The sequence below is a fragment of the Coregonus clupeaformis genome, unplaced genomic scaffold, assembly GCF_020615455.1.
Source record: "Coregonus clupeaformis isolate EN_2021a unplaced genomic scaffold, ASM2061545v1 scaf2089, whole genome shotgun sequence".
Lineage (NCBI taxonomy): Eukaryota > Metazoa > Chordata > Actinopteri > Salmoniformes > Salmonidae > Coregonus > Coregonus clupeaformis.
In genome coordinates this window covers 28,053-45,000 of record NW_025535543.1, presented here as the reverse complement: position 1 = coordinate 45,000, position 16,948 = coordinate 28,053, and the positions used below count along the sequence as shown (strand labels likewise).

Here is a 16,948-nt window from a genome sequence, read left to right as displayed (position 1 = left end):
GTGTCTGTATCCGAGCTATAGACAAGCTTCGCCTGATAGGATAGGCCTGTGTTTTAGCAGCTAGATAAACTATCCAGAACAGACAGAGCAGGTCCAAGAGGTTGGCAACCTTATCTGGTAGTTGGGTTTACTCAAGCTTCGCCTGATAGATAGGCCTGTGTTTTAGCAGCTAGATAAACTATCCAGAACAGACAGAGCAGGTCCAAGAGGTTGGCAACCTTATCTGGTAGTTGGGTTTACTCAAGCTTCGCCTGATAGGATAGGCCTGTGTTTTAGCAGCTAGATAAACTATCCAGAACAGACAGAGCAGGTCCAAGAGGTTGGCAACCTTATCTGGTAGTTGGGTTTACTCAAGCTTCGCCTGATAGGATAGGCCTGTGTTTTAGCAGCTAGATAAACTATCCAGAACAACAGAGCAGGTCCAAGAGGTTGGCAACCTTATCTGGTAGTTGGGTTTACTCAAGCTTCGCCTGATAGGATAGGCCTGTGTTTTAGCAGCTAGATAAACTATCCAGAACAGACAGAGCAGGTCCAAGAGGTTGGCAACCTTATCTGGTAGTTGGGTTTACTCACCAGCGACCGGAGGGAGGACCACCACGCACAGCCCGAACGCCAGCATCGTGATTTGCTTCAGCACCGCCATTGAGTTCACTCGATTGTACATTTTCTTTAAACTTCAACTCCGCTCCTCCAAACGTATATATGTCTTTATACACCTCGTTCTCTTTCACGTCAGCTCAATCACTTGAACTGAAGTGTCCAGTATGGAACAACACATTGAAAAAATGAATCTTAGTGATAAAACGGCGTCAGATTGTCCTGCTAATAGTTAGCTAGCTAACTTGCTAACAAATATTAGTCTGTCAGTTCTCGACAACTAGCCAGCTAGTTGACATAACGTTAGCTGCCAATTTAGCTTGCTAAGTTACCTAACTAACATTAATGTTACGATAGGTAGCTAACTATGTTAAAAGACAAACGTGTTGGGGAACAACAAACCCAGGCCTTTTGCCCACAGAAGTCCAACTGTCGTATTTTCCCCTTTCAGGTAACTAGCTAACGTTAGCTAGCTAGGTCGTTAGCTAATGTTAGGCAGCCTTGATAGCTAACCTTCCAAGCTAGCTAGCTAACGTTAGGTATTTTTTTCGAAGGTCCCGTCAAATCCAAATTCCATGTTGGCTATGCCCATTTCTTAGGTCTTTGTCGTAACAACGTATCCATAAAGGCTTAATTGGTCTATTCAGGGTTAGTAAATAGGTTATTCCCGACGGGGTGGATAGACGTCTCTTCTGCTGCTCCCAGGGGCGATTGGGTTTGGCATTGACCGTGGAGGCTCCGGGCAGGGCGGGCGGCAGACAGTGCGGCGGGGATCGCCTGGTTGTGTCTCCAGTATCAGGTTGTTTGGGTGGATGAAGAACTGGAAGCTCCCTATCTGCAGACAGGGTTAACTACAACAATACATTCCTGCTGGAACCTGTAGTGGAACTTTATCGCCATCCTGTGGACATACAACTCTACACTACAGACATCCAGATAACACTTCTACGGAAATATACAGAATGTCCACCAGATGGTAACATATGTCTGGTGAAAGACCCGCACATAGTGCATCAACTCATGTAACTAAACATGGCAGAAAATATGGGAATATGAGTCGAATTTTCCTAGTGGCTTGTTTCTGCGATTTTCAATGGACAATCCCATTATGATCCAATGTTTTAGATAGGTGAACGGAGTTGAATAGTTGTAACGTTTATAGATGGATAGGCGGTTGTTCTCCCTGTGTGATGTTCTTGGCCTGGAATGGGACAGTTTAACATTAGTATAACGACCCTTGGTTTATAACCGCGGATATCGACTCTGCCACCGGAGCATGTTTTTGGGCCACAGTCGATGGCGCGCTGGACTTCGGCATGGAAGGTTGAGGGTTCGAGACCTGCTCCCTGCCTATTTCATTACAATAGGTTAGGTATGAATTCAACGGAACAGCTTTTAATTACTCTACAGATGAGATCATCTTTAGTTTCTCTGGGTAGGCTAAGTGAAAGGGGGCGTGCCGAACGGTTTCTCCCGGTAATAATGCACGGGCACTTGGGAGAGTTAAGCTGCGAGCACTGGCTTCACGGAGAGCCACAGTAACTAACAACAGTGCAAGGGAACGATCTATTTCGAAAACAGGAGCACTACTTATAGACTGGAACCCAACAAGACTAGAGAGTCACTGCACAAAGTCATCAGTCACTGACCTTCAATCTGACATGGCATGAAGGAACAGCTTCAGCACCACACCAGGGCTGCGTTCAGTACGTTTTTACGTTCAGTTGAACGGAAACGGTGCCGTACAGAACGACCAGTTGAACGACCGGCGAGGGGTTGGGCAACGCTATCAGCACGGCCACTGCCCTTTAAATGCGTCACTCATTGCTTCAAGCCACAGCCACCAAACGGGAGCTAACGGAATGGAAGGTGTGAGGTCTGATGTGATCACCTGCTGCTAAAATTGCTTAGTAGTTTGTTTTGGTTGGTTGGTTCAGCGTTGTAATTCGTTGGTATTACTAGCTAAAGAGCTAACTGTATCAAGCTAGCCATATGCTAACAGCAGCTAGTTAAACTATCTAGTTAGCTAGATATATTACATTAAATTCGGCTCGATTGTGGCTACAGTAGCTATAAAGCTCTCTCTCACTAACATTAGCTAGCTAGCCAAGCTAAACTCAAGTCTATTGTCAAAGTTGCGTCAATTCAAATCTGGTATTAGGAACAAAAGAGGTCAACACGACTTCTAAGATATACTAGTTATTTTAATTAATGCAAAAACCTTCAATGGTAAATATGATGTTTCGTATATACGGGCTCTTTGAAATACCTCGCAGGGCACTTCAGAGAACTAATCCATTGTTTCAGATTCAATACTCAAATACTCTGACAGAGAGAGTTTCCCACCTCTCTGCTGACCAATTAGAGTAGAGACTTGAGCGTGGTTTAGACTTACTCAGCCAATCCGTTGATGCACCCCTGTTGCCAGGCATATGTCCATATCATAACAACCTGTCATAGTGAGAAGAGCCAGCTCCCTTAGACACCATTCCTACGTCCAAGGAAGGTTCACAGATCACAAAGAACCAGTATATTCCAGCATCTGGAGACACAAATCCTTATCTCCCTTTACCCCCTAAAACAGCTCTTCACATCAATCACAGCTTGCCAGGTGTCACAACCTACATTAGCACAGTCCAGAATGCATTCTTTCTAAGTTAGTCATCCCATCAATTATAAAAATAATAAATCTCTCACACTATCGTAAATCATGGAGTTGAGTTAACTTGGCTAGCTAGCTAACTTAGCTGTTTTAGATGCTGACCAGATGGGCCATTTCACTTTTCTAGCTATCCTAGATAGCTAGCTAGCTATTTAGCAAACAAAAGGGCTAATGTTAACCAACTGATGGAGATGGCGCCGGAGAAGATGGCTGCCGTTTTACAGCCCTCTAACCAATTGTACTATTATGTGTGTTTTTTCGCTTTATTTGTCATTTATTCTGTACATAATGTTTCTGCCACCATCTCTTATGACCAAAAAAGCTTCTGGATATCAGGACAGCGATTACTCGCCTCGTATTAGATGAAGATTTTTTCTTCAACGAGTCGGACACGAAGGATATTCTACAGACAACCGACAAAGCCCAAATCCCTGTCATTCGCATGAGAAAGAGACGGAGATATCGTGGACGTAGGTCTGGGTGCCTTGTAAGGATCCGATGGCGAGCGAGTAAACTGCCTCTTCCGTCAATCCTATTAGCCAATCTTCAATCATTTGAAAACAAATTGGATGACCTAAGACTAAGGATATCCTACCAACGGGACATTAACTGTAATATCTTATGTTTCACAGAGTCGTGGCTGAACGACGACATGGATAGCGGAATTAGTCCGTTACCGTGAGGTAATGGAGGAGGACTGGAGTCCGGAGCAGCGGCGCCATCGACAAGGGAAACGTCGACGGGCCAGAAAGGCTAAGGACCAGCCTGGAGCCCAGAAGAACCCCCAAACTGTTTTTTTTTTTGGGGGGGGGCTATGGGAGTGGTTGGGGATCGAGGGAGAAGAGCCCCGACCACTGCACTCGTGGGGGTTCCAGGAGGAGCCTCTACAACCATGGGAGCAGGGGTACACAGAGGAGTCGGAGGAAGACAACGATGTGTTTCTGTTTCCTTACTCGTGGGGGCTCCCGGAGGAGTCCTCACGGGAGGGGGATTGGCGGCGGAGAGAGAAGGACAGGAGCAGTCGTAGATCTCCAACGCCAGTTCCCAGTCCGGTGCCTCCAGCGCCGGTCCAGAGTCGATCACGGAGAAGGTCGACTCAGCGCACCACACCATCGGTGCGTGTCCCCAGCCTGGTACGGCCCGTTCCAGCTCAACGCACCCGACCTCCAGCGACGGTCCTCTGCACAGAGTCTCCAGCGACGGTCCCCTGCAAGGAGCACCTTAGCGTGCCAGTGCCCAGCCTGGTACGGCCCGTTCCAGCTCAACGCACCCGACCTCCAGCGACGGTCCTCTGCACAGAGTCTCCAGCGACGGTCCCCTGCAAGGAGCACCTTAGCGTGCCAGTGCCCAGTCTGGCGCCGGCAGCCAGCCTAACCACAGGGCTGGAATTCTCTTCTGCGTCGGTGCCCAGGCTGGGCACGGCGTTCAGTCTTGCTCCAGAGATGGGAATGGATACTGGTCCGGAAGTCTGCTCCGCTCCGGTGCTCAGTCCAGCTCCGGTCAGCTGCTCTATTCCAGTGCCAGAGCAGTCCGCTCCACCGGTGTATAGTCCAGCTCCGGTTATCTGCTTCATTCCAGAGCCGGGGCAGTCCGCTTCACCGGTGCCCAGTCCGGGTCCGGTCGTCTACTCTCCCACCATGTCGGAGCCATCCACTCCACCGGGGTCCGAGCCGGAACCAGACGTCAACCCCTCTCCCGGATCGGGGGCTCCCACACCAGGGTCCAGACAGGGCTTGGTGCATCGCGGGAGGACTGCCGGGCCGGGACCAGATGTCAGCCCCTCTCCAGGGTCGAGGGCTCCCACACCAGGGTCCAGACAGGGCCTGGTGCATCGTGGGAGGACTGAGAGGGGAAGCATCGCGCCGGGGTCCAGACCGGACCGGGTGTGCAACGGGGAGGCAGGAAGGGAGAAGACGTTTTGCCTAAGTCACGCCCGAAGCCGGAGCCTCCACCATCAACCGCCCCAGTACTCCGCCTTTTTCCCCCTGGTTTAGTGGTTTTTATTGTTTTTTGGAGAAGGGGGGGGATCAGGTGCGGTCGGGAGTCCGCACCTTAAGGGTGGGGGTGGGTGGGGGGGGGTGCTGTGAAGGTTTGACTGTGGGTAGGCCTTTTTTCCACTAGGGGGAGTGGTAGGACCACAGTCAAGCCCTCACATGAATACTAAGGGTGGTTGATGATCCCCAGTCAGAGACAGCTGTCTAGAGTTAGTCTGTGATTGGGGATAGTATTTAGGCACCTCTCACATCCACTTGTGTGTGGATCATTGTTCATGTTCGTCTGCTATTGTGTTCACGGCACGTAGGTCACTTGGTGCTTGTCTTTCTTTGCTTATTTTTGAGAACGTATAGTGTGATATGTTTAATAAAAGGATGACACTCTACGAGCGCTCCGTTTACCGTCCCTTACCTCAGCACCGTGACACAACCACCCGAGCCACTGCCTGTTCACCCCGCTACCATCCAGAAGGCCAGGTCAGTACAGGTGCATCAAAGCTGGGACCGAGAGACTGAAAAACAGCTTCTATCTCAAGGCCATCAGACTGTTAAATAGCCATCACTAGCACATTAGAGGCTGCTGCTGCCTATTGAAATCACTGGCCACTTTAAGAAATGGAACACTAGTCACTTTAATAATGTTTCCATATCTTGCACTACTCATCTCATATGTATATACTGCATTCTATTCTATAATATTCTACTGGATCTTAGTCCATGCCGCTCTGTCATTGCTTGTCCATATATGTATATATTCTTAAATCCCATTCATTACTAGTTTTGTGTGTATTGGGTATATGTTGTTAAATTGTTAGATATTACTGCACTGTCGGAGCTAGAAGCACAAGCATTTCGCTACACCCGCTAAAACATCTGCTAAACACGTGTATGTGACAAATAAAATTTGATTTGATTTATCTGTTTTCTATTTTCAATAAATTTGCAAACATTTCTAAAAACCTGTTTTTCTTTGTCATTATTGGTTATTGTGTGTAGATTGATGAGAAGAAGAAAAAAACTATTTAATCCATTTTAGAATAAGGCTGTAACGTAACAAAATGGGGGAAAAAGTCAAGGTGTCTGAATACTTTCCTAATGCACTATGTATGTACAGTGCATTCGGAAAGTATTCAGACCCCTTGACTTTTTCCACATTTTGTTACATTACAGCCTTATTCTAAAATTGATTCAATTGCTTCAGCCCAATCATAACCACACTAAGCTAACGCTAGGTGACTCAGACTACTAGACAGCTTCAGCCCAATCATAACCACACTAGGCTAACGCTAGGTGACTCAGACTACTAGACAGCTTCAGCCCAATCATAACCACACTAGGCTAACGCTAGGTGACGCAGACTACTAGACAGCTTCAGCCCAATCATAACCACACTAAGCTAACGCTAGGTGACTCAGACTACTAGACAGCTTCAGCCCAATCATAACCACACTAAGCTAACGCTAGGTGACTCAGACTACTAGACAGCTTCAGCCCAATCATAACCACACTAAGCTAACGCTAGGTGACTCAGACTACTAGACAGCTTCAGCCCAATCATAACCACACTAAGCTAACGCTAGGTGACTCAGACTACTAGACAGCTTCAGCCCAATCATAACCACACTAAGCTAACGCTAGGTGACTCAGACTACTAGACAGCTTCAGCCCAATCATAACCACACTAAGCTAACGCTAGGTGACTCAGACTACTAGAAGGCTTCAGCCCAATCATAACCACACTAAGCTAACGCTAGGTGACGCAGACTACTAGACAGCTTCAGCCCAATCATAACCACACTAAGCTAACGCTAGGTGACTCAGACTACTAGACAGCTTCAGCCCAATCATAACCACACTAGGCTAACGCTAGGTGACGCAGACTACTAGACAGCTTCAGCCCAATCATAACCACACTAAGCTAACGCTAGGTGACTCAGACTACTAGACAGCTTCAGCCCAATCATAACCACACTAAGCTAACGCTAGGTGACGCAGACTACTAGACAGCTTCAGCCCAATCATAACCACACTAAGCTAACGCTAGGTGACTCAGACTACTAGACAGCTTCAGCCCAATCATAACCACACTAAGCTAACGCTAGGTGACTCAGACTACTAGACAGCTTCAGCCCAATCATAACCACACTAGGCTAACGCTAGGTGACTCAGACTACTAGACAGCTTCAGCCCAATCATAACCACACTAGGCTAACGCTAGGTGACGCAGACTACTAGACAGCTTCAGCCCAATCATAACCACACTAGGCTAACGCTAGGTGACTCAGACTACTAGACAGCTTCAGCCCAATCATAACCACACTAAGCTAACGCTAGGTGACTCAGACTACTAGACAGCTTCAGCCCAATCATAACCACACTAAGCTAACGCTAGGTGACTCAGACTACTAGACAGCTTCAGCCCAATCATAACCACACTAAGCTAACGCTAGGTGACTCAGACTACTAGACAGCTTCAGCCCAATCATAACCACACTAAGCTAACGCTAGGTGACTCAGACTACTAGACAGCTTCAGCCCAATCATAACCACACTAGGCTAACGCTAGGTGACGCAGACTACTAGACAGCTTCAGCCCAATCATAACCACACTAAGCTAACGCTAGGTGACTCAGACTACTAGACAGCTTCAGCCCAATCATAACCACACTAAGCTAACGCTAGGTGACGCAGACTACTAGACAGCTTCAGCCCAATCATAACCACACTAAGCTAACGCTAGGTGACTCAGACTACTAGACAGCTTCAGCCCAATCATAACCACACTAAGCTAACGCTAGGTGACTCAGACTACTAGACAGCTTCAGCCCAATCATAACCACACTAGGCTAACGCTAGGTGACTCAGACTACTAGACAGCTTCAGCCCAATCATAACCACACTAGGCTAACGCTAGGTGACGCAGACTACTAGACAGCTTCAGCCCAATCATAACCACACTAGGCTAACGCTAGGTGACTCAGACTACTAGACAGCTTCAGCCCAATCATAACCACACTAAGCTAACGCTAGGTGACTCAGACTACTAGACAGCTTCAGCCCAATCATAACCACACTAAGCTAACGCTAGGTGACGCAGACTACTAGACAGCTTCAGCCCAATCATAACCACACTAAGCTAACGCTAGGTGACGCAGACTACTAGACAGCTTCAGCCCAATCATAACCACACTAAGCTAACGCTAGGTGACTCAGACTACTAGACAGCATCAGCCCAATCATAACCACACTAAGCTAACGCTAGGTGACTCAGACTACTAGACAGCTTCAGCCCAATCATAACCACACTAAGCTAACGCTAGGTGACTCAGACTACTAGACAGCTTCAGCCCAATCATAACCACACTAGGCTAACGCTAGGTGACTCAGACTACTAGACAGCTTCAGCCCAATCATAACCACACTAGGCTAACACTAGGTGACGCAGACTACTAGACAGCTTCAGCCCAATCATAACCACACTAAGCTAACGCTAGGTGACGCAGACTACTAGACAGCTTCAGCCCAATCATAACCACACTAAGCTAATGCTAGGTGACTCAGACTACTAGACAGCTTCATCCCAATCATAACCACACTAAGCTAACGCTAGGTGACTCAGACTACTAGACAGCTTCAGCCCAATCATAACCACACTAAGCTAACGCTAGGTGACTCAGACTACTAGACAGCTTCAGCCCAATCATAACCACACTAAGCTAACGCTAGGTGACTCAGACTACTAGACAGCTTCAGCCCAATCATAACCACACTAAGCTAACGCTAGGTGACTCAGACTACTAGAAGGCTTCAGCCCAATCATAACCACACTAAGCTAACGCTAGGTGACTCAGACTACTAGACAGCTTCAGCCCAATCATAACCACACTAGGCTAACGCTAGGTGACTCAGACTACTAGACAGCATCAGCCCAATCATAACCACACTAAGCTAACGCTAGGTGACGCAGACTACTAGACAGCTTCAGCCCAATCATAACCACACTAAGCTAACGCTAGGTGACTCAGACTACTAGACAGCTTCAGCCCAATCATAACCACACTAAGCTAACGCTAGGTGACTCAGACTACTAGACAGCTTCAGCCCAATCATAACCACACTAAGCTAACGCTAGGTGACGCAGACTACTAGACAGCTTCAGCCCAATCATAACCACACTAAGCTAACGCTAGGTGACTCAGACTACTAGACAGCTTCAGCCCAATCATAACCACACTAAGCTAACGCTAGGTGACTCAGACTACTAGACAGCTTCAGCCCAATCATAACCACACTAAGCTAACGCTAGGTGACGCAGACTACTAGACAGCTTCAGCCCAATCATAACCACACTAAGCTAACGCTAGGTGACGCAGACTACTAGACAGCTTCAGCCCAATCATAACCACACTAAGCTATCGCTAGGTGACTCAGACTACTAGACAGCTTCAGCCCAATCATAACCACACTAAGCTAACGCTAGGTGACGCAGACTACTAGACAGCTTCAGCCCAATCAGTGTTGTAAGATAGCAATAACACTTGATATAATTCACAGCTTACTTACCTCCAAAAACAATGCAACTATCCATGATGTCGATGCTAGCCATCTGGTCAGTCAGGCTGACTGCAATCACTTACTAAAAGCTACATAGTTTAATGCAACTTCATATCCAAATTCGGGAAAATGCATAGTATGGATGGCAATGTTTTTGTTTTGGTGGGGCTAGTCTGGACTAAAACACCTGTCCAAGGGTTAAGGGTTCTCTCTGATAGCTAGGGGGTGCTGGTGCTGCTGTGGACTATAACACCTGTCCAAGGGTTAAGGGTTGTGTCTCTGATAGCTAGGGGGTGCTGGTGCTGCTGTGGACTATAACACCTGTCCAAGGGTTAAGGGTTCTCTCTGATAGCTAGGGGGTGCTGGTGCTGCTGTGGACTATAACACCTGTCCAAGGGTTAAGGGTTCTCTCTGATAGCTAGGGGGTGCTGCTGTGGACTATAACACCTGTCCAAGGGTTAAGGGTTCTCTCTGATAGCTAGGGGGTGCTGGTGCTGCTGTGGACTATAACACCTGTCCAAGGGTTAAGGGTTGTCCCTCTGATAGCTAGGGGTGCTGGTGCTGCTGTGGACTATAACACCTGTCCAAGGGTTAAGGGTTCTCTCTGATAGCTAGGGGGTGCTGCTGTGGACTATAACACCTGTCCAAGGGTTAAGGGTTGTCTCTGATAGCTAGGGGGTGCTGGTGCTGCTGTGGACTATAACACCTGTCCAAGGGTTAAGGGTTGTCTCTCTGATAGCTAGGGGGTGCTGGTGCTGCTGTGGACTATAACACCTGTCCAAGGGTTAAGGGTTGTCCCTCTGATAGCTAGGGGGTGCTGGTGCTGCTGTGGACTATAACACCTGTCCAAGGGTTAAGGGTTGTCTCTCTGCTAGCTAGGGGTGCTGCTGTGGACTATAACACCTGTCCAAGGGTTAAGGGTTGTGTCTCTGATAGCTAGGGGTGCTGGTGCTGCTGTGGACTAAAACACCTGTCCAAGGGTTAAGGGTTGTCCCTCTGATAGCTAGGGGGTGCTGGTGCTGCTGTGGACTAAAACACCTGTCCAAGGGTTAAGGGTTCTCTCTGATAGCTAGGGGGTGCTGCTGTGGACTATAACACCTGTCCAAGGGTTAAGGGTTGTCCCTCTGATAGCTAGGGGTGCTGGTGCTGCTGTGGACTATAACACCTGTCCAAGGGTTAAGGGTTGTCCCTCTGATAGCTAGACGGGTGCTGCTGTGGACTATAACACCTGTCCAAGGGTTAAGGGTTCTCTCTGATAGCTAGGGGGTGCTGGTGCTGCTGTGGACTAAAACACCTGTCCAAGGGTTAAGGGTTGTCCCTCTGATAGCTAGGGGTGCTGGTGCTGCTGTGGACTATAACACCTGTCCAAGGGTTAAGGGTTGTGTCTCTGATAGCTAGGGGGTGCTGGTGCTGCTGTGGACTATAACACCTGTCCAAGGGTTAAGGGTTGTCCCTCTGATAGCTAGGGGGTGCTGGTGCTGCTGTGGACTATAACACCTGTCCAAGGGTTAAGGGTTGTCTCTGATAGCTAGGGGGTGCTGGTGCTGCTGTGGACTAAACACCTGTCCAAGGGTTAAGGGTTGTCTCTCTGATAGCTAGGGGGTGCTGGTGCTGCTGTGGACTAAAACACCTGTCCAAGGGTTAAGGGTTCTCTCTGATAGCTAGGGGGTGCTGCTGTGGACTATAACACCTGTCCAAGGGTTAAGGGTTCTCTCTGATAGCTAGGGGGTGCTGCTGTGGACTATAACACCTGTCCAAGGGTTAAGGGTTGTCTCTCTGATAGCTAGGGGTGCTGGTGCTGCTGTGGACTAAAACACCTGTCCAAGGGTTAAGGGTTGTCCCTCTGATAGCTAGGGGGTGCTGGTGCTGCTGTGGACTATAACACCTGTCCAAGGGTTAAGGGTTGTCTCTCTGATAGCTAGGGGGTGCTGGTGCTGCTGTGGACTAAAACACCTGTCCAAGGGTTAAGGGTTCTCTCTGATAGCTAGGGGGTGCTGCTGTGGACTATAACACCTGTCCAAGGGTTAAGGGTTGTCTCTCTGCTCGGTACATTCCTCAGATAAGATTCCCTCCTCAGAGGTTCCTGATAACAGCTGTTTCCTCCTAGTCATCTCCTGATAACAGCTCTAATACTGGAGTCTCTGACTGAAGGTCACCTGTCATGTTATGACAGGATAGTCACGTTGCCTTCCAGGACGTCTACAGCACCCGGTGTCACAGGAAGGCCAAGAAGATCATCGAGGACCTCAGCCACCCGAGCCACGGCCTGCTCAACCCGCTACCATCCAGAAGGCGAGGTCAGTACAGGTGCATCAAAGCTGGAACCGTGAGACTGAAAAACGGCTTCTATCTCCAGGCCATCAGACTGTTAAATAGCCATCCCTAGCAGGCCTCCACCCAGTGCTCTGTCCTGAACTTTAGTCACTGTTACTAGCCGGCTACCACCCGGTACTCTACCCTGCACCTTAGAGACTGCTGCCCTATATACATAGTCATTGAACACTGGTCACTTGAATAATGTTTCCATACTGTTTTACCCACTTCATATGTATATACTGTATTCTAGTCATGGTTCATCCTATATAACTACTGCTGTCCACTTCATATGTATATACTGTATTCTAGTCATGGTTCATCCTATATAACTACTGCTGTCCACTTCATATGTATATACTGTATTCTAGTCATGGTTCATCCTATATAACTACTGCTGTCCACTTCATATGTATATACTGTATTCTAGTCATGGTTCATCCTATATAACTACTGCTGTCCACTTCATATGTATATACTGTATTCTAGTCATGGTTCATCCTATATAACTACTGCTGTACAGACCTTTTCTATTTATATACTGTCAATACTGTCTATACACACCATTATATACTGTCTATACACACCATTATATACTGTCTATACACACCATTATATACTGTCTATACACACCATTATATACTGTCTATACACACCATTATATACTGTCTATACACACCATTATATACTGTCTATACACACCATTATATACTGTCTATACACACCATTATATACTGTCTATACACACCATATATACTGTCTATACACACCATTATATACTGTCCATACTGTCTATACACACCATTATATATTGTCTATACACACATTATATACTGTCCATACTGTCTATACACACCATTATATACTGTCTATTCACACCATTATATACTGTCTATACACACCATTATATACTGTCTATACACACCATTATATACTGTCTATACACACCATTATATACTGTCCATACTGTCTATACACACCATTATATACTGTCCATACACACCATTATATACTGTCTATACACACCATTATATACTGTCAATACTGTCTATACACACCATTATATACTGTCTATACACACCATTATATACTGTCAATACTGTCTATACACACCATTATATACTGTCTATACACACCATTATATACTGTCTATACACACCATTATATACTGTCTACTGTCTATACACACCATTATATACTGTCTATACACACCATTATATACTGTCCATACACACCATTATATACTGTCTATACACACCATTATATACTGTCTATACACACCATTATATACTGTCCATACACACCATTATATACTGTCTATACACACCATTATATACTGTCCATACACACCATTATATACTGTCTATACACACCATTATATACTGTCCATACACACCATTATATACTGTCTATACACACCATTATATACTGTCAATACTGTCTATACACACCATTATATACTGTCTATACACACCATTATATACTGTCTATACACACCATTATATACTGTCAATACTGTCTATACACACCATTATATACTGTCTATACACACCATTATATACTGTCAATACTGTCTATACACACCATTATATACTGTCCATACACACCATTATATACTGTCTATACACACCATTATATACTGTCCATACACACCATTATATACTGTCTATACACACCATTATATACTGTCCATACTGTCTATACACACCATTATATACTGTCCATACACACCATTATATACTGTCTATACACACCATTATATACTGTCAATACTGTCTATACACACCATTATATACTGTCTATTCACACCATTATATACTGTCTATACACACCATTATATACTGTCTATACACACCATTATATACTGTCTATACACACCATTATATACTGTCCATACTGTCTATACACACCATTATATACTGTCCATACACACCATTATATATTGTCTATACACACCATTATATACTGTCAATACTGTCTATACACACCATTATATACTGTCTATACACACCATTATATACTGTCAATACTGTCTATACACACCATTATATACTGTCTATACACACCATTATATACTGTCTATACACACCATTATATACTGTCTACTGTCTATACACACCATTATATACTGTCTATACACACCATTATATACTGTCCATACACACCATTATATACTGTCTATACACACCATTATATACTGTCTATACACACCATTATATACTGTCCATACACACCATTATATACTGTCTATACACACCATTATATACTGTCCATACACACCATTATATACTGTCTATACACACCATTATATACTGTCCATACACACCATTATATACTGTCTATACACACCATTATATACTGTCAATACTGTCTATACACACCATTATATACTGTCTATACACACCATTATATACTGTCTATACACACCATTATATACTGTCAATACTGTCTATACACACCATTATATACTGTCTATACACACCATTATATACTGTCAATACTGTCTATACACACCATTATATACTGTCCATACACACCATTATATACTGTCTATACACACCATTATATACTGTCTATACACACCATTATATACTGTCCATACACACCATTATATACTGTCTATACACACCATTATATACTGTCAATACTGTCTATACACACCATTATATACTGTCTATACACACCATTATATACTGTCCATACACACCATTATATACTGTCTATACACACCATTATATACTGTCTATACACACCATTATATACTGTCCATACACACCATTATATACTGTCCATACACACCATTATATACTGTCTATACACACCATTATATACTGTCTATACACACCATTATATACTGTCAATACTGTCTATACACACCATTATATACTGTCTATACACACCATTATATACTGTCTATACACACCATTATATACTGTCTATACACACCATTATATACTGTCAATACTGTCTATACACACCATTATATACTGTCTATACACACCATTATATACTGTCCATACACACCATTATATACTGTCTATACACACCATTATATACTGTCTATACACACCATTATATACTGTCTATACTGTCTATACACACCATTATATACTGTCTATACACACCATTATATACTGTCTATACACACCATTATATACTGTCCATAATGTCTATACACACCATTATATACTGTCTATACACACCATTATATACTGTCTATACACACCATTATATACTGTCTATACACACCATTATATACTGTCTATACACACCATTATATACTGTCTATACACACCATTATATACTGTCTATACACACCATTATATACTGTCTATACACACCATTATATACTGTCTATACACACCATTATATACTGTCTATACACACCATTATATACTGTCTATACACACCATTATATACTGTCATTTATACACACCATTATATACTGTCTATACACACCATTATATACTGTCTATACACACCATTATATACTGTCTATACACACCATTATATACTGTCTATACACACCATTATATACTGTCTATACACACCATTATATACTGTCCATACTGTCTATACACACCATTATATACTGTCTATACACACCATTATATACTGTCTATACACACCATTATATACTGTCTATACACACCATTATATACTGTCCATACACACCATTATATACTGTCTATACACACCATTATATACTGTCTATACACAAACATTATATACTGTCTATACACACCATTATATACTGACTATACACACCATTATATACTGTCCATACACACCATTATATACTGTCTATACACACCATTATATACTGTCTATACACACCATTATATACTGTCTATACACACCATTATATACTGTCTATACACACCATTATATACTGTCTATACACACCATTATATACTGTCCATACACACCATTATATACTGTCTATACACACCATTATATACTGTCTATACACACCATTATATACTGTCTATACTGTCTATACACACCATTATATACTGTCTATACACACCATTATATACTGTCCATACACACATTATATACTGTCTATACACACCATTATATACTGTCTATACACACCATTATATACTGTCTATACACACCATTATATACTGTCTATACACACCATTATATACTGTCTATACACACCATTATATACTGTCTATACACACCATTATATACTGTCTATACACACCATTATATACTGTCTATACACACCCATTATATACTGTCTATACACACCATTATATACTGTCTATACACACCATTATATACTGTCTATACACACCATTATACACTGTCTATACACACCATTATATACTGTCTATACACACCATTATATACTGTCCATACACACCATTATATACTGTCCATACTGTCTATACACACCATTATATACTGTCTATACACACCATTATATACTGTCTATACTGTCTATACACACCATTATATACTGTCTATACACACCATTATATACTGTCCATACACACCATTATATACTGTCTATACACACCATTATATACTGTCTATACACACCATTATATACTGTCTATACACACCATTATATACTGTCTATACACACCATTATATACTGTCTATACACACCATTATATACTGTCTATACACACCATTATATACTGTCTATACACACCATTATATACTGTCTATACACACCATTATATACTGTCTATACACACCATTATATACTGTCTATACACACCATTATATACTGTCTATACACACCATTATATACTGTCTATACACACCATTATACACTGTCTATACACACCATTATATACTGTCTATACAC

At 43.8% G+C, this 16,948-nt stretch overlaps 1 protein-coding gene across 1 annotated transcript in view; it reads right to left on the bottom strand.

Moving 5' to 3' along the window:
- LOC121560403 (bone morphogenetic protein receptor type-2) overlaps positions 1-1,394 on the bottom strand; it is a 49,275-nt gene extending 47,881 nt beyond the window's left edge. The window contains exon 1 of the mRNA XM_045219140.1: positions 574-1,394. Within this exon, the coding sequence (XP_045075075.1) occupies positions 574-664 (91 nt within the window). The 5' untranslated portion in view covers positions 665-1,394. The remainder of the gene's footprint in view (positions 1-573) is intronic.
- Between the last annotated feature and the right edge of the window lie 15,554 nt (positions 1,395-16,948).